The 27,916-nt window shown below is 46.1% G+C and overlaps 1 protein-coding gene across 1 annotated transcript in view; it reads right to left on the reverse strand.

Annotated features, from left to right (window-relative positions):
* The window catches only part of DAGLA (diacylglycerol lipase alpha), a 52,140-nt gene extending 28,120 nt beyond the window's left edge, over positions 1-24,020 (reverse strand). Inside the window, exons 1-8 of the mRNA XM_066632775.1 lie at positions 23,926-24,020; positions 17,800-18,011; positions 15,574-15,675; positions 13,920-14,058; positions 8,113-8,200; positions 6,439-6,573; positions 2,389-2,466; positions 1,149-1,273 (exon numbers count right to left, since the gene is read on the reverse strand). Of these exons, the coding sequence (XP_066488872.1) occupies positions 1,149-1,273; positions 2,389-2,466; positions 6,439-6,573; positions 8,113-8,200; positions 13,920-14,058; positions 15,574-15,675; positions 17,800-18,011; positions 23,926-24,020 (974 nt within the window). The remainder of the gene's footprint in view (positions 1-1,148; positions 1,274-2,388; positions 2,467-6,438; positions 6,574-8,112; positions 8,201-13,919; positions 14,059-15,573; positions 15,676-17,799; positions 18,012-23,925) is intronic.
* Between the last annotated feature and the right edge of the window lie 3,896 nt (positions 24,021-27,916).

The following is a 27,916-nucleotide window of genomic DNA, read 5'->3' on the forward strand; positions in this document are numbered from 1 at the left end:
TAATAAGGGGGGGGAATCTTCATGCCAGTTTATGATCCCATTCACCCTAATAAGGGGGGGGGATCTTCATGCCAGTTTATGATTCATTCACACACACACAAATGGAGGGGGGATCTTCCACACTTTCACACACATAAACCCGCCTGCTCACCTGCCCCCTCGCCCTCCCTCCTTCCCTCCTTCGTTTGCTTGGGCTGCCTGCCTGCTTGCCCAGCTGCATGCCTATCTGCCTGCCCATGTGCTGCTGCTGCTGCCTGCCTGCCTGCCTGGCCGGCCAGCCAACCAGCCCTCCCTCCCTCGGGAGGGAGATGTGCTGTGAGCTGGGCTGGGCTCCCCTCCCTCGGGATCTCTCTCTCTCCCGCCCTCCCCTGGCTCAGGTTGCAGGAGGGGAGGGGAGGGGAGCCGAGCCAAATGGAGGTGAGCCCAGCCCAGCCCATGGACAAGAAAGAAGAGACCAGCAGGCATCACGTCTCACGTCACCTTCACACTATAAAAGGCCCTGCGCACGCACTTGCCCAAGCCCACAGTGAGTAAAAGCACCCCCCTCATCCCCCTTAGCGAAGCAATCCTGGGGATTGTGTCACTGCCTCTCCCTTTCCCCGTCCCTTAAAGCAAGGGTCTCTAAACTTTTAGGCCAGAGAGCCACATCAAATATCTGGCATGGTGTCGTGGGCTGGAAAAATAAATAAATTTTAAATATAAAATGTAAATAAATACATTAGAAAGAAAGCCCAATGACTTCAGACTGCCCAAAAAGTCACTTCTAGTTTTTCAGGAAAACCAGGAAGTGATGCTTTTAGGCCTTCAGTAGGCATTCTAAGGAGAGGTGCATGGCCTTCCTGGCCCTCAGAACACACTCCAGATGCAACTGGAGCATAGTTCTGGGCACATTCGGTTGAGTGAGCCAGAGGCTTGCAGGGGACCAGGGACTTGCTGCAAAGCAAGGAAACCTTCTAAAAAGAAAAGTGTATTGCAAAAATGATACTGGAGTAAGAGAGACTTAGAAGAAAGAGAATACAGATTCAGGATATGCTAAGGAAACCAAGATGCAATAAAAATGAATGAGGGGAGAGAGAGAGAGAGAAAGAAAGAAATGGATAAAGAGAATAAAACAGAAGACAACCAAGATAGCACAGATGAACACTTACGAGCAGGATCTGGCCAGGCGACAGAGTCCACAGGTAGGCTTCCTCATTAAGTACATGGGCCAGCCATAAGCAGCCAATGCAAAAAGCATATAATAACAGACCTCTTTGTATCGTAGCATCTCTTGCTGAAAGAAACAAGAAACAATCAGTATTTTGGTGGCATCGTTAGAGAAGTCTCCATCTCACCGTTTCATCAGGTCCCAAGCAGTAACAAAAAACCCCTCTCACAGCGCAATCCTTTCAGCCCCGGTGCTGCCGGGTGCACCAGCACCAAAATGGCTACTGCTGTATCCAGGCAGGCCAGGAAGACTGCCAGAAGTCTCCCTGGAGAAAGACCCAACACAGGGGACAGAATCCAGCAGAGGAGGCTTCCACTAGTCCTACCCTCCTCCCAGGCCGGTCCCTCCCCTGTCCTGCCCTCCCCCCACTCTCCCCCTGTCCTGGAGCACCTCCCATTGCCCCAAAAAGCTGTACTGACACCCGCTGATGTTATCCTGGTGGCTCCATGTTGTCCTCTTTCTGGCGCTGAGGCTTAGAGCTGACTGGTGCTGGTGCTCCCTGCTCTCCAGATGCTGTAAACGAGCTTTACAGCACATTTGCAACACCCAGTGCCGGCAGTACACTCATACCACCGGCGCTAGAAACCTCAAGATTGGGATCTTAGTTAGTGACTTCCCTCCCACTTCTTTAGCCAAGAATGATCTGCAGCTAGAGACTTTTTGCTGCCTGACGACCTAAGGATTTGCCATAAGTCAAAGAGATTTTAATATTCTCTCTCTCTCTCTTTCTCTCTCTCTCTCTCTCTCTCACACACACAGAGTGTACTGTTAAATACAGAAAGGTCCTTATGCTTTTCAATAAAAGGCTGAGAAGTCATGAACAGATGGACATACATGGTATACCCACAGAAATACTCTTGCTTTCATAACTCAAAATGGGTATGATGAGGACATACCCTAATAAAGAAGTAAAATTTCAGAGAGGAAGTTCAAATGACAGATCAGCCACTCACTTCTACAAATAATTGCTACCACAGGAGGTCTTACTGGCACCAGGACAACAGAAATAGAACAGCAAACTCCTTCAAGATCTTCCTTTCCTTTCTGCAAAAGCTTTCAGTTCATGGAAGGGAATATCACGAGTTTGCCACTGCAGTGCTACACTGACCCCTGAATATTATTCACTCACTCCAGTATACTTCGCAAATGTGCCAAGCTAGAATTAAGAACTGATGACTTACTGAGTTTTTCAAATCCAGATATTTGGTGTTTCTGGTTACTGGCATTCCCGACAAAAAGGCTAGAATATCATTATTTGCCTGTAAATCACACATATATATATATATATTAGAATGAGATGTCATTGAAATGTATTGTATAGGTTTGCACACAACAGAAGTGAAGCTCCCTTTATCTTGCAACTGGAAACAAGTTTCACAATCTTTTCTTCTTTGTTCTTTCAACTCCTCTTCAGTTTTGGCTCTACTGGGTTTTTTTTACTTATCTTTAATGCTGGAAAACTAAAAAAAAAAAAAATCCCTAGTTGTTACTGAATCTTGTCTCTCTTTTCATGCTCCCACTACCTTTGCATCAGTAGAATTTGTGACCTATCCTACAGCGTTGCATAGAGTTGCTGCATATTGTTGCTCGGCCTTCTTAACATCTTTTAACTTCTATTTAAACATCTTTTTTAACATCTTGGGGCTTTTATAAAATTGCTGCTGTTGCTCTTTTTATTCTTTTAATGTCCAATTGCTTCTTTTTTAAGATCCTACTGATTGTGCAGAGTTTTAATTTTTTTTTAATTGTGTTTTTGTAATTTTTATTGTTGTAAGTCGCCTTGGGTTCCTGAAGGGAGAAAGGCGGGATACAAAAGCATCCCGCCTTTCCATATAAGGTGGTTCCATATAAGGAACCATCTGATGAGATATAAGGGTAATTAGTTGGCATGCTATACCCCTTAATAAACATTATTCTCTCTAATCACTTGAAGCATCTGCCACTACTGTACTCAGTGGAGGATATCACTCTACATGTTTGCCAAAAGTGGCAGTCCAGGACAAAACTATTTAGAGAATAGAAAGTTAAGAAATAACTTCTCTTGACAGCTGATGTTGGGCAGCCCAATCCTGAGCTGAACCAGTGCATGGGGCTACAGCTGCATCCAGTGCACTCCAGGTAGCCGCCGCCTCATCCTCCCGAGAAGGGGACTATGCCTGAAGGTTGGTGTAGAATGAAGAGCCTCCATACTGGGCAGCCAGCCAGACATGGAGGCTCTGGATTCGGTGGAATGAAGGTCTACCATTCCCGCCTCCCCCCCACCCTGCTCCCTCCCCCTGGCATGCCTCTTCTCCGCCCTCTCCCTGCCTCCCCCCACGCCCCCACCCCGCCTCCCTCCACGCCCCCACCCCGCCTCCCTCCACTGTTCAGGGGTCCGCGCGACTGCCAAGGGGCAGGGCTTCGGTGCTCCACCAGTGCTAACCCAGTGTTGGCCAGCGCTTGGCAAGCACCAGCAGAGCACCAGTGCTAGGGCTCACAAATGTGCCTTATGGGACGTTTGCGACACTCCGCACCAGCGGTGAGCCTGTGTGCACTGATTAGGATTGGGCCCTAAAGCTTTGTTCTGGGGAATAGGTGAAAGTATGACACCTAAAAAAAAGCTAGTGATCCCTAAAACTCATGATTGTTTCCGTATTCTAACACCAAAATGTTTGTGAATTTAACCTTAACCATGTCATTGAACTGTTACAAAATTCAGGGCCCAATCCTAACCAACTTTACAGTGCTGATGCAGTTGTGCCAATAGGACACCCACTGCATCTTGTGGAAGAGGGGCAGTCATGGAGGCCTCCACAAGGTAAGGGAACAAATGTTCAGGGTTGTATTGTGGCTGTATCGGCGCTAAATATTAGATAGGATTGGACCCTCTATCACTTAAAACAAAAATGACATTTTAAAAAAAGAAATATGTTTATTATTATAGTTCACTGACAGCCAATCCTGAGCTGCCCTGGGCACCCAGGCTTGGCGGTACCGAGGGGGGCTGCCGCTGGATCCTGCGCCTCCCAGGCTACTGTTGGAGGCACCTCGGGAGGAGGGGACTTTCGCCCCCTTCCCCCCGAGTAAGGTAAGCAGCCCCGCAATGGGGCTACTCACTTTACTGCCAATTTGGTTGGTTGTAACATATAGGCACTTGTGTAGGGCTCCGCGCCCTACACGAGCGCCTTGGATCCCGTGGAGCGGAGCTCCGCGGACCCACCTCCCTCCCTCCCCCCGGCACGCCTCCAGCCTGCCCTCTCTCTGCCCCCTGCTGGCCTCCCCCCTCCCTGGAACGCCTCCTCCCCGCCCCCATCCCCGCTTACCGTACCGCAGCTCGGCGGTCCGGGAGATCGCCGAGCCGCAAAAGCTGGGCAACTGCCCCGGGCTAGCCCAGCACTGGCCAGCACAAGGTTACCACAGGCGGGAGTCCGGTGGTGAGCCTCGCAAAAATGCCTTATGGCACGTTTGCGACAGTGCTCGGTGATGTGGAGTCGTGCTGCCAAGCACAGGATTGGGCTCTAAGCGTGGTTTCTGGTATAATCTCAGGAATAAGGTAATTGAAAGATCTGTTGATCTCTGGAGCTGCCCTCTAACAAAAAGGTTTTGAAGAAAAACAAACATTTTAATTAAGCAGAAATAACAAAGAGTTCAAAACAGTATAATACCCTAATATTTTTCCATTATTATTTATTATAATAAAATTGTATTATGATTGAGAAAATTTTGAATTATTTGCATTTATAATGAAAGCTGTCCTGCGTTTTGTATGCAAAGTATTACAGAATATCTACCATCCCCAGTAACTGAAAGGATGGAACTGATATGGAATTCCACTGTAATGGCTAAGAGCCCAATCCTGAGCCTGGCGCGCTGGCTCACTGCTGGTGGTAGCCCAGTGCTAGTCGGCGCTGGACTACTGCTGGGCAAACGCTGGAGCTCCGCCACTCAGGGAGGAGGCATTCCAGGGGGAGGAAGTGGGGAAGAAGGGAGGTGGGACCACTGGAGCTTTGCTCCACCAGATCCTGAGCCTCCGATTCAGGCTGCTAGCCTGACCTGGAGGCTCAAAATTCTATGCCGACCTAACGGTCAGCGTGGAATTGAGTAGCCCCATTGTGGGGCTACTCGGCTTACCCAGGGGAAGGAGACAAAAGTTCCCTTCTCCCGATAAGTTGCCGGCGGTGCCTGTGAAGCGCGCAGGATGCAGCAGCAGCCATTATCAGCATTGCTGCAGCCCTGGGCTCAAGATTGGGCTGTAAGTTAATAGGCTTTGTGCAAAGAGGGAAAGAAGGCAAGGAAAAAGCAAATAATTCATTTATGTTAAATTGAGAAACTTCTATTAATTTCTACTCAATTTTCTTTTGTCAACATTATGTTTTTTTCCTATCATAGTAAGCAACTGTTACCTAAAGGAACTTTTATGTTTGTAATCACTGATGTGTGTTTGTTGCTGTGATAATGATATTTATACATGCAGCACATATGTGGAATTTTTAAAAAAAGGATTTGGTAACCTCCAAAATAGGTAATTTAAGGCCAGATTCACATAAAAGTGACCTTAAAAGTACCCAGACAGCATTCCACGCGCCTGCGCCTTTGGAAGGGCTCCGCGCCATGCAGAGCCTGCTCCCACATGGAGCGCACTGCAACATGCCACCTGGGCAGGCAGGAGCCCTGGAGCAGCCGCGTGATCATGGCGCCCCTCTCCAGCAACCCCTGTGGGCACCTTCCGAGGAAGCAGCAGCAGGAGCTGCGAGTACCACATGCGCTGGAGACCCCAACAAGGCCAGCAGGGAGACCTGGCTCTGAGCTGGAAGGCGGCAGCCTGCCCCCTGCCCACCAGGCCAGGGACTGAGCGCACACTCCAAGCATGTCTGCTCAAAAGCAAGTCCACCCATGGGGCTTACTCTCAGGAAAGTGTGCCTGGAATGTACCTGATCCTTTCCGTGGGCAGAGCCTGTCGAAACCCCCATCCCCACCTTACAGATCAAACATGCGGCACGTGGGATCCAGCGCAGGAGGACTCCTTGGAAGTTGCACTGGTCCTGAGTCCAAAGTGGCTGGATGGGGTCAGGTCTGCTCGGTCTCCACGAGCAAAGAAGGAAGGGGGGCTGTTGCTGTGTCCTTAAAATACCTCTGCTCCCCCCAGCAACAGCCCTCCACCATCCCCTCGCAGGGGAAGGGGCTCGCGTGTTCCGGCCAGGCCATACAAACTCCGATCTCCCTGCTTGTAATTGGGCGATCAGGATACTCACTTCATCCAGCACTGCACTGCGTTTTGCTCTCTGCCGTTGCCGCAGAAGTACCAGACCTGCTATGATATCAGATGGGACTATGTCAAGGTCTCGGAAAAACTCAGCAAAGAGATATGCAATTTCAGAGTAGGCATCCTGAAAAATCCAAGAAGGGTGATAAATTTTTATGACAAGCAAAAGATAGCGAGTAGGTATCAGTCATTGGGTCTAGTGCCAAGAACTTGGAGCCCAATTCTATGGGCTTCAGTGCCAGCAGTACAACTGTACTGCCGGCACTGGGTGTTGCAAACAAGCTGTAAAGCACATTTGTGGCACTGGGAGAGGAGGGAGTTCCAGTGCTGGGCCAGTGCCAGTTGGCACTGAGCCTCAGCGTCAGAAGTTTGTAATTACTGATGTTGGAGAAAGCCCAAGAGAAAGTTGCTTTGGTGTTGATGGCGACACTGGAAGAGCTCAGGGCTAGATAAAGAGCATCGAAGGTTGTAACTGGCCCACAGGCTTTAAGTTTGATACTCCTGCTCTGTATCATTACAGATGCCAGCTAAGAGTAAACTCTTAATTTGTGATAAACAAATTGTACCCTGCTTGAACCTGGTCTCCTTGATTAAAGTTGAACACTCCATTCACTACATGACATTGGCCAAAAGATCTATCAAAGTCAGTTTTCTGTCTCCAAGAATAGACAGCTTGGTGAGACTGGGATGTTGCAAGCAGGACACAGTGGAGACAACCATTTCTCCCCAACCTCTAGAAGTCCAAAGGGAAATAGAATGTTATATTTAAGGTGGCTCCATACTTTATATGGCAATCATGCCTACCTTGGACACCCAAGTTACAATATTTTCTTCAGTAAACAGACAACAGAATTGTTAAATACTATGTTCATGAGAGCCCTGATTAGGTTGTGGCTCTTCCAAATGTCTGCATGAGTTTATCATGTTAATGACTACTCTGATTTTCATCTCCGACTGTGTTATATAATACCTTTACTTTGTCTGGTCCCTTAGGAAATTCTTCAAAATACTTCACATTTGAAAATAATTAAATTAATCTGGGGTTAATTCACTAATCATTTCTTCAGGTATTCCAAAATGAAAAATGAGAGACTGCTATCAATTAGCCAACTCAATAGCTCCTTTCACACATTCAAAGCACTATAGAGGGGAGCAGGATTGTGCCTCCTACTCCCAACCCCTACTCACATTCAGGAGAGAATGTGTGAAAGTATCTATGCATGTTCTAACTCTTGCACATGATCATTTGAATGCACAAAGGCTACAAATAGTTTTAGGGGTTATTGCCAATTTAGATGCTTTTACGAATTCTAAAAGGATTTTTTAACTCTTGCAGTTGAATGAAGAGCTTCTTTCTTGCATTTCTCTTTCACCCAATGCAGGCCTAACACTATCAATCCTTTAACTATGGTTAAGCATGAGAGAGCATTTTATCTACACCAAGCCTTTGTAATAGATGCCATACACATGGCGTGATCCACTCATACCATGGGTGCAGCAGAAACATACAGGAGATCCCAACAGATCTCAGTAGAGCAGTGTTCCCTCTCACCATGTACCCTCTCCCCATGTTTTAGGTAGGCATGCAAATGGGCATGTTGTGGGCAAGCTCGCAGGTACCATGGTTAACATTAGGGAGCTCTGTATACAGCTTGCTACTTACCGACTGGGAATCTTTTGTTCGTGTGCAGCAAAGGAAAACCTTGAGCCGCCGAGTCCAACTGCTAGCCTGTCCCTCCTCCAAACGGTGCCTCAAATAAGAAGAAATGGAAAGTTTACACATGGACAGCAGGTGCACAATTGTGAATCAGAAGAAGAAACCAATAGACACACAAAGACAGCATTAGCACCTAGAGTACTCATATGGAGATTAACTGTCACAAGTGATAAATAAGTGAACAGCCTTTGATTCTTATCTATGCTAAGACCCACTCACTCAATGTTCAAAAAGGGTGAGAGTTATTTCAAATCAAATCAACTGTATGCATAGCTACATACATGGTTCTGAAAGATGTATCCCAGCAGTAATCGTCACTCCAGGGTATGCTTAGGCTTAGACTTTTAGGATCAGATCTACACGGCTTCTGCCATCATCAGCCAGCTCTCCTAACAATCCTGTCTCTCCTCTCCAAGTGTAAATATGTTTGGGGAAAAGGGGACCAGTTTTCTATGAAAGCTCACAAAATAGAACAAATTCTGAAGCACTCACAGACAGGCAGGGTGGTGTCACAGAGGTGGTTAGTTATTCAGATTTTAATGGGAAAAATGACTATGGCAATATTGAGAAAAGAGTGCAGTGATCTGCTGAAATAATAACTAAACATCTTTATGTGAGTAGGGGACATAAAGTAAGCTTTTGAAGCAATTATATGGTGAAGAAATTAATAAGGTGTTAATATGCCTTTAAATGCTGTGTAAACGATTCAGTGAGGCTCTGCAGAGACCTTGAGAGTGAGCAGATAAGAAGTGTAGAAAGAAAAAAAATGAGCTACAGGTGTGATGATTTAAAATTAGCAGATGCCGCTTTGTACATGACATGATATTGGATTGGTTAAGATCATAGGGTGCAACTGACTTAGCAGAATACGGTATAATTGATTAGTTTTGATCCCTCTTGGGTCAAGGAGGTTTTGCTATAAAAAAGGGATCAGTATGGGCATTCCGGAGAGCGAGGTCTTTGGACCTACACCCCTTGGGGTTCTTCAATCAATTTGGCAACTGCCGTGAAGTATGCTGCTCAAATGGATGTCTGCCAGCACTGGTAATTTGGATGAGTAGTTAGTTTTAATTTTCAAAATAAATTAGATTGAGCTAGGTTATTGTTTTTCTTGTGCTGTCTTGAATGCTGACTCCCTGGAAACACCCTAGAAGACTCTCTTGTCATTTGGCAATGGTAGTGGTGTTTTCCTTTGGAGGTGTTATGCTTCGCTTTAATTAATAACATTTTCTTCTACTTTGAATTAGCCTGCATGTGTATTAAATGGGTCACATTTGCTCAAATGATTTAAATAAGTTGGCAGTGTCTCCACACCTGTATGCTAATCTCTGTATGGTGGGATAAAGATGGAGAGGAGGTTCACCTATTTTGTGCCCGCCTTGAAGGCGTGCAGACGAGTGGGGGGGGGGCTGCTGGAGTGGGTTATTGAGATAAGCAATTAGCTGCCTGCTCCACTGGGCATATTAAGCCATGGGAGGCTAAACCCCTACATTCACAGGTGGCTCACCCATCACTACTTGCCAGAAATATCATCACGGGAGGGCTAGAAGTACACTGTTCAAGTGGACAACATAAATGAACATAAAATGCCAAAATCTTAATAAAATTGGTCTCATATCTAAATTGATTTCATGTTATAACTAAGTTTTAATACCATTTTCAAAGTGCCAGACCCACAAATGCTCATCAACAACCCCAAAAACTTTACACTCATTGGCCTCAACTGTGATCACTGGGAACAAATTTACTTCTTACTGAACTACTGGGTAGAAATTCTGCCAGCATAGTTTACCCAATTTCTCTACAAGTATATATGAGTTAGAGATTTACTTATATAAATAAGATTTACTAATTTACTAAACATATATAAAAGGTGAACATTTCAGAGAAGGAGCCTGTAATAATCTTAGGAGTTGGCAGCCCTTTCAAGCCCCTTTCCACCATAGGTATGGGCTTGACTCTTAAGCTCATAAGATTTTAAAGGCATCATGTCGATGCCCAATTGCCTATGGTCTCCTCAGACCTTCATCAGCCATTTTGCTGGCAAAAGTTCAAGGAGAGAAAAAGGGTGGGGAGGGTTCTAAAAGAGGGAATAAGATCCTGGTGCAAGTTGCTGCTGCTGGGATCCATCCCCTCCCTATTCCAGCCCAGCTTTCGCACTGGCAGGAATACCTGGTCAACAAAAACCTCTAATTAATTACATACATAAATCTGCTGCATAGCCTATTAAAATCTGAACGATTAAACCAATCTATTCCAGGACCTCCCACGAACATTGATTTCCATGGATAATGAAATATGCATTAGGGCCTCCCAGGACCTCCCGGACATGATTGGAAGTGCCTTCTGGTTGAATCCAGGAGGTGTTCTGAGATGTGGGAAGGCCGCACGCTGCTTCCTTGGGCCTCAAAAGGGCTTCCAGAGGTTCCAAAAGGCACTTCCAGGTTCACCAAAAATCTGAAGTGCCTTCTGGACTTGATCGGAAGGCATTTTGGTTGCCGTCTGTGAGGTCCTTGAGGCCCTCCAGATGTGGGCTTGGCACTCTCATTGAGTCAAGTTCTCAGGGGCCAAACCCTCAGATAAACAGAGCTGACAAATGAAATACAGGGGGCCATCATATCCACCTGATATCCAGATCAGGTCTTGGGCCCCCCCGTGTATGCCCCCTCCGGAGGAAGGGGAACTGCACTCCCTTAGCCTTGCTTAGCCTCCAGAGGGGAGTCGGTGCTCAGCAGAGCCAGGGCCATCTGTCCCCTCCTCTGCTAGGCTCAGACTGAGCTCTATAATAGAAAGAACACAACTGCATGGAGAAACCGGAAGTGACATTTTAATGCCTTCTATGGCATCAGGATGTCTGGGGAAGCCCTGGAGGGCTTATAAGGCATTTAAAACATCACTTCTGGTTTCTCCGTGAAACCAGAAGTTGCATTTTTTTCTATTAGAGAGCTCAGTCTGAGCCCTGCGGAGGCTGAGCTCAGACTCCCTTCTAGTGCTGAGGGGAACAGAGCTCCCCTTGACTCCAGGTGGGGGGATGACGAGCCCCAGACCACAGGGGTATTCACCTGTATTCATGGTTCTAGCTATCCACATAGGGTTCTGGAACCCCTGCAGGATAAGGGACACACCTGTACAGTGAAAGCAGACAATCTGATATATTAGATGAAGGCTGAAGGCACAATCCTACCTGACTCATGCTAGGTCACCGATAGCGCAGACTGTCGCAAATGTGCCTTAAGGCACACTTGTGGCAGTCAGTTCTGGCCCAGCGCTGGAGTAGGCTCGGTGCGAGCCCGTGCCAGGCAGGCACTGGTAAGAGGCCGGCTGGCCACTGCCCTGTTCACCATGCAAAGTGCTGGGTGGTGGAGAGGTGAGAGGGGGTGGGCGGTGTTCTGGGATGGGGCAAAGGTGGAAGGAGGGAGTGGGATGGAAGGGGTTCAAGACTGGTGGAACTCAACTCCACTGGATCCAAAGCCCTGCGTTGGGCCTCCCAGCATGACACAGGGCTTCTTTACTCTGCGCCAGCTATTTAACGGGCACAGAGTCGAGTAGCCCCATTGTGGAGTCACTTCTCTTACTCAGGAGAAGGGGACAAATGTCGCCTTCCCTTGAGGAGGCTTTGGGAGCTACCTGTGGCTGTCCGAAAGGTCACAAGATGCAGCTGCAGCCATTTCTAGGCCACTGCAGCCTTGGGTATAGGGCAGCTCAGGATTGGGCTGCCCATCTCATGGTTCCCAATATCACACTAACACTCTGAAATGAAAAGTAAGTTGTTTTCCAAGTCTCTCTTGTGTACTATTGACAAGTGGACACAACTTAGTATTTTCAAAGGTCATTATCCTTTTTACTCCAATGAGACATTACTATAGGTGTTTTTCGGTGATAATAAAATAAAAATAGTTTAAAAACACCTTTAAACATTATTCATGGAGGGCTATGTGCACATCACATTTGAACGTGAAAACAGGGCACCTGAGAAGCTAACTAAGGGAAATGTACATCAACTGAAAGATATGTTTCTGCATAAAACAGATTATGTCCAGTTACTGGGTCTGGATTTAGAGAAGAATGGTACCAATCCAAAAATGTATGAAGGCTTTTCCGTTTTTCCCTCTAAAGAGCCACCCTCATTACATGTCATTGAGAACAGTTCTATTAATGGCTGCTAGTCATGATGGTCATAAAATACCTCTAGGTTCAGCGGCAGTATTCCTTTGAATACCAGCTGCAGAGGAGCAATTAATGGAGAGAAGAAGGTCTTTCTCTCCTGCTTCTGGGCTTTCCAGAGAGATCTAACTGGCTACTGCGGGAAAAATGATGCTAGACAAGATGGGCCTTTAGCCTGACCCAGCAGGGTTCTTCTTAGGTACTTATGTTCCAATTAGTTAAAGTTGTATGAAATCTCCAGAATCAGGCAGAAAATGCTACTGAATACTAATTGTGGAAGAACAACAGTGGGGCAGGACTATTACCTTCAAGTTCTGCTTGCACGCTTCCAAACAGCATAAGAACATAAGAACAGCCCCACTGGATCAGGCCATAGGCCCATCTAGTCCAACTTCCTGTATCTCACAGCAGCACACCAAATGCCCCAGGGAGCACACCAGATAACAAGAGACCTCATCCTGGTGCCCTCCTTTGCATCTGGCATTCTGATATAGCCCATTTCTAAAATCAGGAGGTTGCACATACATATCATGGCTTGTAACCTGTAATGGAATTTTTCTCCAGAAACTTGTCCAATCCCCTTTTAAAGGCATCCAGGCCAGATGCCATCACCACATCCTGTGGCAAGGAGTTCCACAGACCAATCACAAGCTGAGTAAAGAAATATTTTCTTTCGTCTGTCCTAACTTTCCCAACACTCAATTTTAGTGGATGTCCCCTGGTACTGGTGTTATGTGAGAGTGTAAAGAGCATCTCCCTATCCACTCTGTCCATCCCCTGCATAATTTTGTATGTCTCAATTATGTCCCCCCCTCAGGCGTCTCTTTTCTAGGCTGAAGAGGCCCAAACGCTGTAGCCTTTCCTCATAAGGGAGGTGCCCCAGCCCAGTAATCAGCCCAGTAGTCGCTCTCTTTTGCACTGTTTCCATTTCCACTATATCCTTTTTGAGATGTGGTGACCAGAACTGGACACAATACTCCAGGTGTGGCCTTACCACTGATCCCATGACAGATCCTTGGGGCACACTGCTTTTCACCTCTCTCCACTGTGAAAATTGCCCACTGACACCCACTCTTTGTTTCCTGGTCTTCAACGTCCATGAAAGGACCTGCCCTCTAATTCCCTGACTGTGGAGTTTTTTCAGTAGCCTTGGTGAGGGACCGTGTTGAACGCCTTCTGAAAGTCCAGATATATATAATGTCCATGGGTTCTCCCGCCTCCACATGCCTGCTGACCTTTTCAAAGAATTCTATAAAGTTTGTGAGGCAAGACTTACCCTTACAGAAGCCATGCTGATTCTCCCTCAGCAAGGCCTGTTCATCTATGCATCTTTTTGGCCATGTCAAATGCTGGCTGCTGCACTAAGTGGGGTGTGTGTGTTTGTATGTGCATGAATGTTTTCAACCCCCCAAAACTTCCCAACGTTGAGCTGAAAAAAATACTGAGAGAATCTTCCAACTGAGCTTAGTCCTTGTTCCTAGCTATGAAACCAGCCAATAAAAATAACTTCTCAGTTAGGAATAAATACAAGGTACACCATTCCAGACTATATCTCCTTGAAGTGCTGTTTGAGTTCACAGCTTCCTTACCTCAGGTTATATGTCCTCAGGTTACGTTGTCTCCTCTTCGTGGCTCGCAGTTTGACAAAGGTCCGTCCTGTTGGGTCAAAGACGCACAAGACAGTGATGCAAACGCTCAGAATGACGACCCAGTTGCAGACGACCATTCCTAGTGAAACAGAGCAGAAAAGTTCATTTATGAATGGCAAATACGACTTACCAGGCCATTTGGGATTTTTCCTTTCTAACATATTTTTCAGCAACATATTCTAAAACCTATTCTTGTATAAAGCTTCTGGTCACTTCAGAAATTCTGCATGCAGAGGAGGACAACTTAAAATCTGTTTAATATCTACAGTAATGTCAGGGCTCTCAAAAGCAAAGTGAGTCTTACTGAACACAATGAGCTTGCTTCTGAGTAAAATAAATAACACCATTTTCAAACTATTAGATCGTCTTGTCAGGATTAGATCATCTTATGTTGGATTTCAGAGTCCTGGTAAAAATCTGTACCACACCTTTTCAGGCAGCAGGTTAGCAAAAGGACAGCAAGCTATTAGTACAGTTGTGTGTTGCTTAACAACAGGGATACGTTCCCACATCCTTGTTGCCAAGCAATGCTTGATGTTAAGCGAAGCCTTCAAAGCCAAGGGGAACTGTGCTCCCCTCACCTCCGGGGGCTTTTCTGAGCCCTGCAGGGCAGCACATATCCACGTGCTATCTCTGCGAGGCTCAGAATGGCCAAAATGCATGAAAAGAGGCGACTTACGGTTTGAAGTGATGTTTTTTGCCTTATAAGGTATTCAAGGGTCCAGGGCTTCCGTGGGCCTCTGAATGCCTTATAAGGTGAAAAGTCATTTCCAGTTTCCTGTGCAAACCAGAAGTCGCATCATTTTGCACATTTCAGTCATTCTGAGCCTTGCAGAGGCAGGTATGTGGACACCTGCTATCTCTGCAAGGCTCAGAAAAGCCCCCAGAGGCGACAGCTGCCACTGGTACCTGTCCCCCTCCCTCCCAAGCCTCCAAGGCAAGCCCCCTTCCACAGGCTTCCGAATGCTTTATAAGGCAAAAAAAAGTCACTTCCAATTTCCTGAGGAAACCGGAAGTCACATCATTTCATGCATTTCAGCCATTCTGAGCCTCTGACTCAGAAAAGCCCCTGGAGGCTTGGGGGGGGGGGGTAAGGGGACAAGGTCCAGTGGCAGCTGTCAGATGTGGCCCGTCGCTGGTTGGAAAATCACTAAGTGATGCTTGACTGTATTTCCAATGCATGTATATGTATATATAGTGGGCCCACAGTATCCGTGGGGTATCTGTTCCAGAACCCCCTGCAGATATTGAATTACACAGATAATGAAATCTGCTGGGGAGGGCCCTGCCAACAAACCTTAAGTGCCTTTTAGAAGCCTCCAGGAGGCCTTCTGAGGTGCGGGACGGCATGTGGCCTCCCTGTACCTCAGAAGACCTCCCAAATGCAAATGGAAGGCACTTCCGGATGCATCTGGGAGGTCTGTAAGGCCCTCCAGTTGCAGGTTGGCATCCATGGTTACTAAAATCTGCAGATGCCCAGCCCACGGATAAGGAGGGCACACTGTACTATGTTTGTAAATTAGTTTTAATTGTATATTTAAAAACACTGGAGGGAAGGCATTTGTGCATGTAGGGGGTAGATTCATATACGCACCTAAAGTGACACTCTTGGCAGTAACGTCATTACAGGAGCTGTAGTACTGGGTTAGCCAAACAATGCCCACAATAGCATAGACAAACTCAATCACCAGGATGGCTGAAACAATATAAACACAATGTATAATAGCAGCATTATTCTAATAAAAGTACAACTCATTTCAAAGGATGAGACGAGCAGCCTAGAAGTCCTGTTTCTGTCAGTTCCACCATAGAATTTCTTATCAGTAGCTTTCAGACAGTGAGAAAACTACCAACTGCTATTTCTCCAACAAGAATCAGCTTTTTCTCCAAACTCAGTGAAACATAAACCCTTTTACACAGGAGAAAAGGTTCAAAAAATGAAATTTAGCAATTAAAAATAATGCTCAAAGAAAGCATCCAGAAATCTCTCACCATCTATCCCGCTTTCTCATTTAACATCTGAACAAGTAGGTACCTCCTAACAATATGGATACATTTGTAGATACATTAATATAGGCAAAAGCACATATACCGGGCTGCATCCAAATCTCACCTTCTAATTGTGCCACTTACACCTCATACTGTATAAGAGAAACGATACAATTTTACTGATTTCCCCTTCCGTCTCTGTCCCTCAGGAGACCTCCCAGATGAGACTGGCCCTCTCTGTTTGGGGACCCTCAAACAGATTTTTTGTAGGTGCAGGGGGCTGAGGAGGGAAGGAGAAATCAGTAAAAACTGCATTAGCCCTGGACTGCATGAATGGAAAGTGGAATTTGGATACAACTCATAGACTTTTACATACAATTTTTCTTTGCACTATAGTCCATCTGAATACTGATTCATTTTACTAAATATTGATAAGCACTTGTTAAGGAAAACTCAGCTCAAAAAGCTAGTCATAAGATTAGATAAGATACAAGCTACACTTGGCAGCCAGTCACAGCACACCAACCCAAGTATGTTCCGGGAACCCACACGAATACCGAATTTCACATGAAACCAAGTTACACAAAATTTGGGGTCCACCCAGCTCTGAACACGACCGGAGTCTTCCTCCAGTTGCATCCAGAACTGTTCTGAGGCCTGTGGAGACCGCACACATTCTCCATGGGCCTGAAAATGGCCTCCGGATGCCCTAAAAGGGCACTTCCGGTTTTCAGGCAAACACTGGTAGTGACCTTTTAGGACCTCCAGAGGCCTTTCAGAGGTCTGTGGAGGCTGCATGTGGCCTCCACGGGCCTCGGAAAGGCCCCTGAAAGCCTGGGAGGCCAATTCCCCGGAGGCTCCTCTGACGGCTTGGAGTCTGCGTGCAGCCTCCACGGACCTCAGAATGGCCTCCAGAGAGACACTTCCGGTTTTTGCCTCCGGAGGCTCTTTAGAGCCTCACAGAGGCAGCGTGTGTCTGTGCACTGCCTCTGCAAGGCTCAGGATGCCCAAACTGCACGAGAGACATAACTTCAGGTTCTTGGGAAACTTGAAGTCATGTCTCTCATGCGATTTGGGCATTTTGAGCTTTAAAGAGACAGCATCTCTGCAAGGCTCAGAAAAGCGTCCGGAGGCGAGGGGAGTAGAGCTCCCCACAGCTTCAGAGATTTGGGGGATGTGTGCAGGGACCAGTGGAGACATTGCATATGCAGCCCGTCGTTGGTCGGAGTATCACAAAGCAGTGCTCACCTGTATATTCATCATCATCATCCCTTTATTGGCATAATATACATACCACACACACAAACCAGTAACAATTAAAAAAATAAAATTCTAACCTTACTTAACATTTGTATTTAACTGCTTCCTCCTTCTCTCAATAACTGAATTCAATAGAGATGCCACTTTCACAGAGAGATTTTCATTATCCCCCAAAGGGATAAACCACTTTTTTTTCAGTCAGCCCAACCCACCCTCCTCTCAAGGAGACTCTCAAGAAAGGCTGAATGGAGGTCAAGGGGACAATACAGAATCACATGTTGTAAGGATTCTACCACACCTAAGGAGCAAGCACAGGTTCTTGCCTCCAGAGGAGTTCCTCTGAATCTATCATAAAGCACCTCAGAGGGCATAGTGTTGCATCTTGCAAGAGAGAAGGCTCTATGCTCATTAGGGCATTTTAAAAAGGTATTTAAATTTTGCAGGAGGGTCTGAAGGAAGGGGTTTTAGGGTCTATCTGATTATTACTGTGCTGAAAAGAGAATCCTCCGAGTGTGGCAGATGGCTGCATTGTCAAATATTTATAAAGTCCCCTTTAGCCACTTCCTCTTACCTAGTCTGACATACAGCACATACTGCATTGAATCCCGAGGTTCTGTGTACAGGATGCTGCCTCGCATGCTGAGCCAGATAATTGCGACTTCTGCGATCATGCAGCTGAGCAAAATACCCAGATAGCCTCTGCCATGGTCCACAAGGTTAAGAGAACACGTCTCATTGGGATTGTATGCCAGTCCAAAGAGCACCACAGAAAGGATTATGAACCTGTCATGCACAAAACACATACAATTACTGAAAGCAGAGCAGTTTTTTGTTGAATGTCATTTCCATGAGAAACCTTGAGATAACACATAAGTTACCAAACAGCATTAAAAATGAGAAAACAATTGCATTGTGTCTTGGCAATATTTGGATTGTAAGTCTCTGAGCAGGTAAGTACATATTTTTAAATTTGAAGCATTGTACAAATAAATAATTAGTTGTATAAATAGTCAGTGCATCTAAATTAAACAAATTCTTGCCTGTGAAAACTCATTCCCTGACAAACCATTTAGCCCCTAAGGTGTCACAGCACTTTTAATATTACATTCACAACTTATTTGGCTGTTGCTTGTGAAGTGAATATGACAGAGTATCTAGTGTAAGCCACCAGGCCTACTGTATGCAGGTGGCTGTAGGTTTCTGAGACTGTTGGCAAGAACCACATGTAGCCAAAGGGAAAGCTGTGTTATACTAATGTCATCTATTTATTTGTGGTATACATTTAAGTACAGTACTCCTGTGATAAGATTGTAAATAGTAAAATGCTGGTGGCTTTCTAATGATCAATTTTTTCCACCTACACTCAGGTTTCTGGATGGTATCCCAGAATATACTCTATTTCTCTGCAAACACAAAGGAAAAAAAAGGAGGCTGCAATACTTTTATATAGATCTATCCATCATCAGCAGGAGGATTGGAAATGGAAAGAACTCCTGTATACACTTTCAGTAGTCAACAGAGGGCAGAAGGAAATGCAATAGACACGCACTATTGTAATCTTACCTCAAAATAATTATAATGCTCCAATGCCAAAATGGTATTTACTATACTTCCTAACATATGTAAAGTCATACGTATGGTATCTGAGAGTGTATCAGTATTGCAAAGATAATACAGTTGGTAGCCTGGCCTCCACAAATTTTCTTACTGGGCTCCCAGGCCCTTTGAGAAAATGCTCAACCACTAAAATATTCGCCTTCCAAATTCTCTGTGAACTGCAAAGAACCCACACTTCACATTTAGTTTTGTAGCAAGCAGAAGCAGTAGAGGTCCTGGTTTTATCTGCTCCAAAGCCTAGTATGATTCAAAAAACTCCCCTCCACTGCACTGCCCCTCTTTGGTATATAAAGGGAAGAGAATGATGACTGACTATCGAGTCACGTTCATATTTGTACATTGCTTAGAATGCTGAGACTGGTAGTTGTCAGGAAGGCCAGGAGACTGCTCATTGCCCTCACAAATCTAAAATTCCCAGAGTGCCCAAAATTAGCTTAAAACCAGTTTATACTGAATAATATGATGATGGAGAAGAAATGTAAACTCAATCCAGTTAAGTCAGAAGTGCTGCTGGTGGCCAACCCAATCAATATAGGATATTGATGGTTTCCCTGTTCTAAACAGAGCTGCATTCATTGAAGCAGTGGTTCTCACACATTTAGCACCAGGACCCACTTTTTTTAGAATGAGAATCTGTCAGGACCTACCAGAAGTGATGTCATGACCAGAGGTGACATCATCAAGCAGGATAATTTTTAATAATCCTGGGCTGCAATCCTACCCACACTGACCCAGGAATAAGTCCTATTAACTATTATTGTTAAAAGCATCTTCATAGTAGTCTGTTAAACGTACAAATCTGTGACATTTCCCCAAATGCAGCCACATACCATGGTAGCATAAAGTTTAATATATTCAAAATGAAATATAGACATGAATGAGGACCCATCTGAAATTGGCTCGCGACCCACCTAGTGGGTCCCGACCCACAGTTTGAGAAACACTACTTTAAAGGATTCAGTGGCAATCATGATATGCTTCTAGACCCATCTCTACTACTAGAAACTCAGATGATATCTATAGAGAGTGCAATTTATCACAATAGGCTGGAGTCCCACTTGAGAAATATAACAAGGTCACTGCAACTCATGCCTTGGTAACCTTCAGGCTGGACTACTGAACTGTTTTTACAGGGAACTGTCCTAGAAATAGCAATTGGTTCAAAATGTAGCCAGGCACTTATTAATGGGTGTGAGCAGAAAGAACTGCACTGGCTCCCAATTTGTTTCAGAGCATAATTTGAAGTTCTGATTTCAACCTTCAAAGCCACCTTGATAAGCGATTGATAAAGTGGGATTGTGATGTTCATCCGCTGGACTGGCTCAGGGGGCAGGGGTTTCCACCTTGCTAGAGCAGGCGGCAGCTGACTTACCCCAACTGGGAAGGAGACAAGGAGTAAAAGAGGTCTGCATAGGCAATTTAATCTGGTTAGTGCTTTTACATTCATCGGGACCATGTCACATCACAAGGGCCCAGAATGATAGCCCTTAGCACAAGTTGTGGCACAGTCTCTGAGCAGGGAAGTGGAGAGGGGCTAAACCTCCTTTGGCAGCCTGTGGTGCTCTTGGCTGGTGAAAAGGCAACCCTCAGGTGGCACTGTTGGGCATGTGTATCTGGCAGGGTAGCGGCTGTCACCCTGGGCCCCTGCGGCTCAGGTCTGGGTCTCTTCTGCGTGGGGATAGGGGGCTGAGGGAAGGAACTGGGGATCCCCTATGTCCCTGGTCTCTGGGGATTCTCCCTAAAGGGGTGGGGAGGTTGCAGAAGGCAGCCAGGGCACCCCTCTGTAGTGGGGTCCCAAGGGTCCCTCCAAGGGTTGGGGGTCTGGCCTGATGGCCTCTGGGGTACCCCTTGGGGACTGGGCTCTAGGGGTCCCCTCTTCCCCTGGGGTGTGCAGCCCACCTGGCAGTCCAGCGAGCTCTCCCCCCAGGGTCTAGGGGCCAGACACCCAAGCTGGGGCTTTCCCGGCCCCTTCCAGGACAGGAATAGGAAGGGTAAGGGCCAGGGGTCGCTCACGCTTCCCACGCTACCCCCCCCCCAAGCCAGAGCCCAAGGACTGGGTTGCTCAATGGTCCAGCTGGGCATTGCTGAGGCTTCTGCATTTAGGATGGCCAGGAGGCCGTCCTGCAGCCAGCACCTCACCCTGTGGGCTAGTAGGTGCCGAGCCACAGCACCACAGCTCTGAGGCAGCTAGGGCTGCCAGCTCTCCAGCCTCCTGGCTGGCCTGGACCTATCTCGGTAAGCACCTGGGTGACAGGGATACTAACTGCTGAAATAAACAAAAATAAATGATCTTGGTCAAGGCTGCCTCTGAATTATCTTATCCCATACAAGCCTCTCTTTGTACCAAGATCTGCAAGAGGTGTTGATTTTGAAATTTTATTGTTTTTGTAAACCTCCTTGGTGTTCTAAGGAACCATGTTGGTGGAAAAGAAAGACAATAAAAATCAACAATAAAAGGAACTATGTTCTGAACATTGCCAGAGTGTTCTTTCCTTATTACTGTATCGATGATTTTCAAAGTGAAAGTGTTCTTCCATTCACCACAGCAGGTCATATCATGAAAACATAAGCTAGCTTGTGAGAGTAGTAGATAAATGAGGTGCCATATCTACAAAAATGGTGTATATGCTATGTGTGTGCGTGAATTTTGGGTGCTAGGAACAGAAGGCCTAATTCTGTACCAACAGAAGAAGCTGCTTATACTGAGAAAGATGATTGGTCTGTTTAACTCAATACAGGCATGCCCCAGTATCCACGGGGGGTTCTGTTCTGGAACCTTCCGCGGTTAAATGAAACTGCGGATAACCTGCAGGGACACCCTCCACTCTGTAGGCTTGCAGAGGTCGTATGCAACCTTCCGCAGCCACTGTGGGTCTTAGAATTGTCAAAAAAAAAACACAGCAAAAAAATTGCAACTTCTGGTTTCACAATGAAACTGGAAGTGATGTCTTTAATGCCTTAAAAAGCATTAGGAGGCCTGGGGAAAGCCTGGGTTTATAAGGCATTAAAAAGTCACTTATGGTTTTATTGTAAAACTGGAAATTGCGGTAATTTTGCCTTTTCGGCCATTCTGAAGCCCAGTGGCAGCTGGTGGTCACATGAAGTCTCTACAGGCCTCAGAAGAAACTCCAGGGGCAAGGCGAGCCCAGCTCCCCTCACCTCCAGAGGGGGTGCAGGGCGGCCTGTGGACCTGATATGCAGATACCTGAAACTGCGGGTAAAGGATCTGAGGATATGCGGGCCCCCTGTACTATCAGCACTGACTGGCAGGGCTCATCAGGTTGTCAGACAGGTATTGTTCACTGCCCTACCTGGAGATGACAGGAACTGAAAGTGGTATCTCCCATGTGCAAAACAGATCTTCCTCCATTAAGCCACACCCCCCAATTGTTAAATATAAAGACATTTATGCAGAAAAATTTGCTAAGTTATTAGTATTCTGCCTGTTCTTTCCCTCATCCATACTTTTGGTTACAGGTGTGCCCCCTTATCTGTGGGCACAACTGTTCCAGAACCCCCCGCAGACAGCTGAAACCTCAGATCTGGGCAAACACTGGTCCCCATGGCCTCGACCCTCTGGAGGTGATGGAAGCCCAGCTCCCCTACCCTCCGGAGGGGCTTCTGAGCTAAGCAGAGGCTGCTGACATCCTTCCACAGTCTCTGCCAGGCTCAGACTGAGCTTGACAGTAGGAAAAACACAAATTCCAGTTTCATGGAAAGCTTTCCCGGGCCTCCCAATGCCTTATAAGGCATTAAAAATGTCACTTCCAGTTTCTCCGTGAAACCAGAAGTTGTGTTATTTCTACTGCTGAGCTCAGTATGAGTCAACACAGGCCGCAAACAGACATTCACAGCCTCTGTTGAGCTCAGAGGACCCCTGGTAGGCAGAGCTCCCCTCATCTCCAGAGGTGGCGCGTGGGGGGGGGACCCAATCCATGGATAACTGAATCTGTGGATACGCGATCCTTGGATACAGGGCTCTCCAGTACTTCCAGTTGAAAACTGTCACTGAGAATGGATTGTCAGGAACACATCTGCGGTGATCTGCCCTAAATTCGTTTAGCCTCTAGATGCATTTTAAGAACCCAACTGTATGTCCTACTGGTTTGGTCTTTGTGTACCTAATGGAGCACCTCTTCTCCTATGTCATGTGACCATTTGGAGGGCCTTATAAGAACATGCATGTCTGATCCACGTCATATCCCGGGCTCCTGTATCCACAGAGGATACATCCACTGCACCCCCCACAGATACGGAAACCACAGATAAAAGGGAACATATTAAAAAGTGGTTCAAAAATCCCTCCCATGGTGATTCCCCCCCCCATCGTGCAAATGACTTATCTGCTTTTGATTCCAGAATTCTGATCACTATTCCTGGGCTCACCAGCTCTTTGCTGACTCTAAAATGGAAGCAGGAAGGACTTAACACTCATAGAAAGCAAAGCAGAGGGCTGAAAAGAACACATTGCTTGTCACAGAGTTCAAAGAGCTTAGCATCCTGCCTCCATAGTGCTTTCTGCTTCCATTTTGGAATCAGTAAAGAGTTGGCAAGGAGCACATGAGCCCAGGAACAACAACAGAAAGGCTGGAATCAAAAGCAGGTAAGTCATTTGTGGAATGGGGGGGGGGGGCGCAATGATGAGAATTTTTGAACTGTGAATAACTGAAACTGCAGGTACTGGATCAACTGATATGAGGAGATGCCTGTCTAGACTGTGTGTAAAGGAGTGTTCTAATGGCTGTTCAGAATAACTACTTTGTGCAAAAAAAACCTATCTTCTGGAAGCTAAAAACCTTGCTATTTGCTACTGCCTTTTATAGTTAACTTGAGCATCAGCATCCCACTACACATCTACTGGGAACCAACTATATATTCATATCTTTTCCCCACATTTTCTTGCATTTTTGAACACTTAGCAGTACATAATATAAAAGTGCAGCATTTGTAACAACACTTTTTATAGGAGGGGTGAGGCACTACCAATAACTAAAAGTAAAAGGAGCAAAATAAAACCAAACAAAAAGTAGCTCTCTGGTGGAGTCGTAACAGCTTTCTTCTTCACTATGCTTGCACTTACCAAGTGGTATGAAGGAGGAAGAGGAAGATGGCTGGCAAAACAAGGTCATCACTTCCTACAGACCAGCGACGACGGAACACCACAATCCCTGGCATGGCTAGTGGGTCTGAGGAGGATCACCAGGCACAATATTCACCTTCTGTAACAGAACCAAAAAAACAGACAAAAAAGTTGTTGCAAGCCAACACAAGAAGAGGGGCAATCTTCACAGTTACTGCATTTGCTTTTCCATGAGGACAGAACCCTTTTAATTATTTTTCTTGTGATTTTTCCATACATGGAACACAGCTTCTTTCTTCTGAGAAGCTCAGAATAGCATATGTGTGAATGATCCCATATTTTCCTATCATAACCTCTCGGTGTGGTAAATTAGGCTGATAGTAACTGGATTTCAACCCAAACTCCCCTTTCCCCCCCGCACACTGCACTACACTGGCTCTCTGAGTCTCTTTCTCAACCTATGCCCACAGGCGAAGGGCCATATACATGATAACTTTTCAGCAATTTGAAAACAATAATATAGAGCAATCAATATCTAGGGCACATGCAAGTATTTGTTGTGTCCTGACAATGACTCTGATTAAACTGGCTTTGAAGAATTTCCAATTGTGCCCTCAAAGAGCTAAAATTATTGCCTAACTGTATCCCCTGCACATTATAGAATGCAGCTGCACCAATAGAGCATGCGCTGCATGCTATGGTGGTGGCGATGGCAATGGAATAGCCTGCAGGAGTTAAAGAAAACGTGTTTTACTTACCCCCTGATGTACTTATCCCCCTGATGCCTAATAGTTTATGGGTCTCCTTAGAATCCAAGGAGAGAGAAAAGGCAGTGAGAATTCAAAAAAGGGATAAGATCTGGTGCACACTGTTACTGCTGAGATGCATCCCCTCTCCTCCTCCTTGCCTCTTGCCTGCCCTTGGATCCTCCCCCAAAATGCTCTTTCCCTGCCCACAACACACTCCCACTGCTAACTTACTGGCATTAACAGAGGCCTCTAGAACTGAAGCTGCACGAGCCACTGCACATTTGCAGCAGTGGCCTGGCTTTCACATCGCCATTAACACTAGTTCCAGTGGCACCAGGTCCAAGTCTCCAGAAGAATAACTAGTACTGCTGAAACACCTATTTTAGCATGACTGACACACATTTTGGCATGACTGACAGACACACACTGAAGGGGCCAGAAGGAGTAACATACATTCTCTCCCCACATACACAAACAATCAAAAACACAGTTTTGGAAGTGTTTATTAAGTTTTATTAAAATTTTGGAAGTGTTTTATTAAGTTTAAACAAATATTACAAATACAAGAAAGGATAAATCCTTATAACCACCAGTGTCCACATGCCACCTGAAAAAGGGGAGGGGGAGTGAATGGCACAGTACATGAAATTTCACATGACAGCACATGAAATTTACTAGCAGCCCAGTCCTATCTACTGGATACACAGTGGGTCATAAGCACATAAGAACAGCCCCACTGGATCAGGCCATAGGCCCATCTAGTCCAGCTTCCTGGATCTCACAGCGGCTCACCAAATGCCCCAGGGAGCACACCAGATAACAAGAGACCTCATCCTGGTGCCCTCCCTTGCATCTGGCATTCTGACATAGCCCATTTCTAAAATCAGGAGGTTGCGCATACACATCATGGCTTGTACCCCATAATGGATTTTTCCTCCAGAAACTTGTCCAATCCCCTTTTAAAGGCATCTAGGCTAGACGCCAGCACCACATCCTGTGGCAAGGAGTTCCACAGACCGACCACACGCTGAGTAAAGAAATATTTTCTTTTGTCTGTCCTAACCCGCCCAACACTCAATTTTAGTGGATGTCCCCTGGTTCTGGTATTACGTGAGAGTATAAAGAGCATCTCCCTATCCACTCTATCCCTATCTATCCCTATCCACTCTATCCCTATCCAGGTCCCGAGGCCTGCCAGTATATCCTGTGATCTGCCATGCCATCACAGCTGCCTTCCTGGTAGTCTGCAGAGTGTGGCCACTGGTGCAAAGGCTGGGAGGCTGCAAACCATTAGCAATGCCTGACAGACCAGCCACAGATCCAGGTATTTTGGTGGTGGGGTGAATCTGGGTGGATCCCAGCAGCAGTGACATCTGACTGACCTGATGCTGCCCTTCCGGTGTAACACACCGCCTTAGCCCTAACAGTTGTACACTAACAAAATAGCTGGCATAGATCTGCCCAATGAGCAGTCCCATTGGGGCCCAGACAGTCCTCACCACAAAAATAGCAGTAGAGGCGGCAAGTAAAAGTTTTGTTTATTTACCTCTCTTGGTCAGCCTGGTCCCCTGGTACTCAGGATTTGGCAGATGCTGCACTGGCAACCCTAAATCCTACACGCTAGTGGGGGACAGGACTGGGCTGTAGATCAGATGTTGCTAGTACTCCAGGCTATTTAGTTTCTCCACTACAACAGATTTACAGGGGCTCTCTTAATCAGAATTTGCAAAAGCCAGAAACTATTCCCCTTTGCACTCCATTTGTGATTATAAAAATTGCTGTTTCAATGGTCTAATTCTACTGGAACCAGAGGACATACACTAAAATTGAGTGTTGGGAGAGTTAGAACAGACAAAAGAAAATATTTATTTACCCAGCCTGTAATTAATCTGTGGAACTCCTTGCCACAGTAAGTAGGGATGGCATCTTGTTGAGATGCTTTTAAGAGGGGATTAGACAAATTTCTGAGGAAAAGTTCATTGTGGGTTACATGTCATGATAGGTATGCACACGCTCCTGGTTTTAGAGGTAGGCTACCTGAGAGTGCCAGATGCAGGCGAGGGCACCAGAACACAGGTTGTGTCTTATTGCCTTGTGTGTTCCCTGAAGCATTTGGTGGACCATTGTGAGATACAGGAGGCTGGACTAGATGGGCCTTTGGCCTGATCCACCAGGGCTCTTCTTATGTTCTTATTAAATGTAAACCAGTGTCATTGATACAAGTCTGCATGATATATTCTGAATACCTCAGATTCATTAGCAACCTGGCTGATGACCAGTTGAAGTTTCTGAATGGTCTTCAAAGGCAATCCCATGTAAAGCATGTTACAGTAGTCCAGTCTGAACATAACCAATATATGAATAAAAGACATTAGGACTGAATTCTCCAGATAGGCTCTCTGGAAGATAAGTAGGTGAAAATGACCTGAATGTCATCCACATGCTAATGACAATGCAGTCAAAACTTCAGATGGCCTTTTGCAGTGGTTTCATAGAGAACTGATCAGTATGGGGGATAACAGAGAGCCCAATAATACTTGATAGGCCACAGGCCATGGGACACAGATAAAATTCCCCAACACACCTTTGGGATACAGTTTTCTAGGAAGGACCTCTACAAAATGGTGCCTCTCAGTCCCACCCACAAGGGAGATAACAAGATCAATGGTATAAAAAGTAGCTGAGAGGTTAAGGAGAATCAATAGCCCCACTCGTATAATCAAAGAGTTGGAAGGGACTTACAAGGTCATCTAGTCTAACCCTCTGCCAGTAGCAGAGAAGCACACACACAGGCGATCTGGGCATGGGCAGGTGGGCTGACCAAACTGCCTCCCTCCAGTTTCCTCCCACCTCCTCCAGCCCCTCCTGCTTACAAAACCCACTGGTCCCTATGGTGAAAAACATCTCCTTCTCTGTTCCTCCTCTTCTGGAGACAAATCCTCCATCCAATAGATGGTCCGGAAGACAAGAAGAAGCACCTCCCTCCCCTGTGTTCTGTATATGTGCAGGACCCTCCCCAACCAGCCAAAATCGATACTTTTGCAAAAGTTGTTACAAGTTCTGCAGCCTGAGACCCTGCAAGTTTTAAGCTCAAACAAACAATAAAAAAGTTAACCATTTTGCTCCACAACCCCCCAGCCCTGTCACTGAACATAACATACCCTGCTACTGACGCTGCTGCTCATGCGTGCAAAGCCCGGCTTATGGATCAATGCAAGAGGTTTTCATGCAAGGCAGCGGCA

Source organism: Tiliqua scincoides, chromosome 1, assembly GCF_035046505.1.
Source record: "Tiliqua scincoides isolate rTilSci1 chromosome 1, rTilSci1.hap2, whole genome shotgun sequence".
Taxonomy (NCBI): domain Eukaryota; kingdom Metazoa; phylum Chordata; class Lepidosauria; order Squamata; family Scincidae; genus Tiliqua; species Tiliqua scincoides.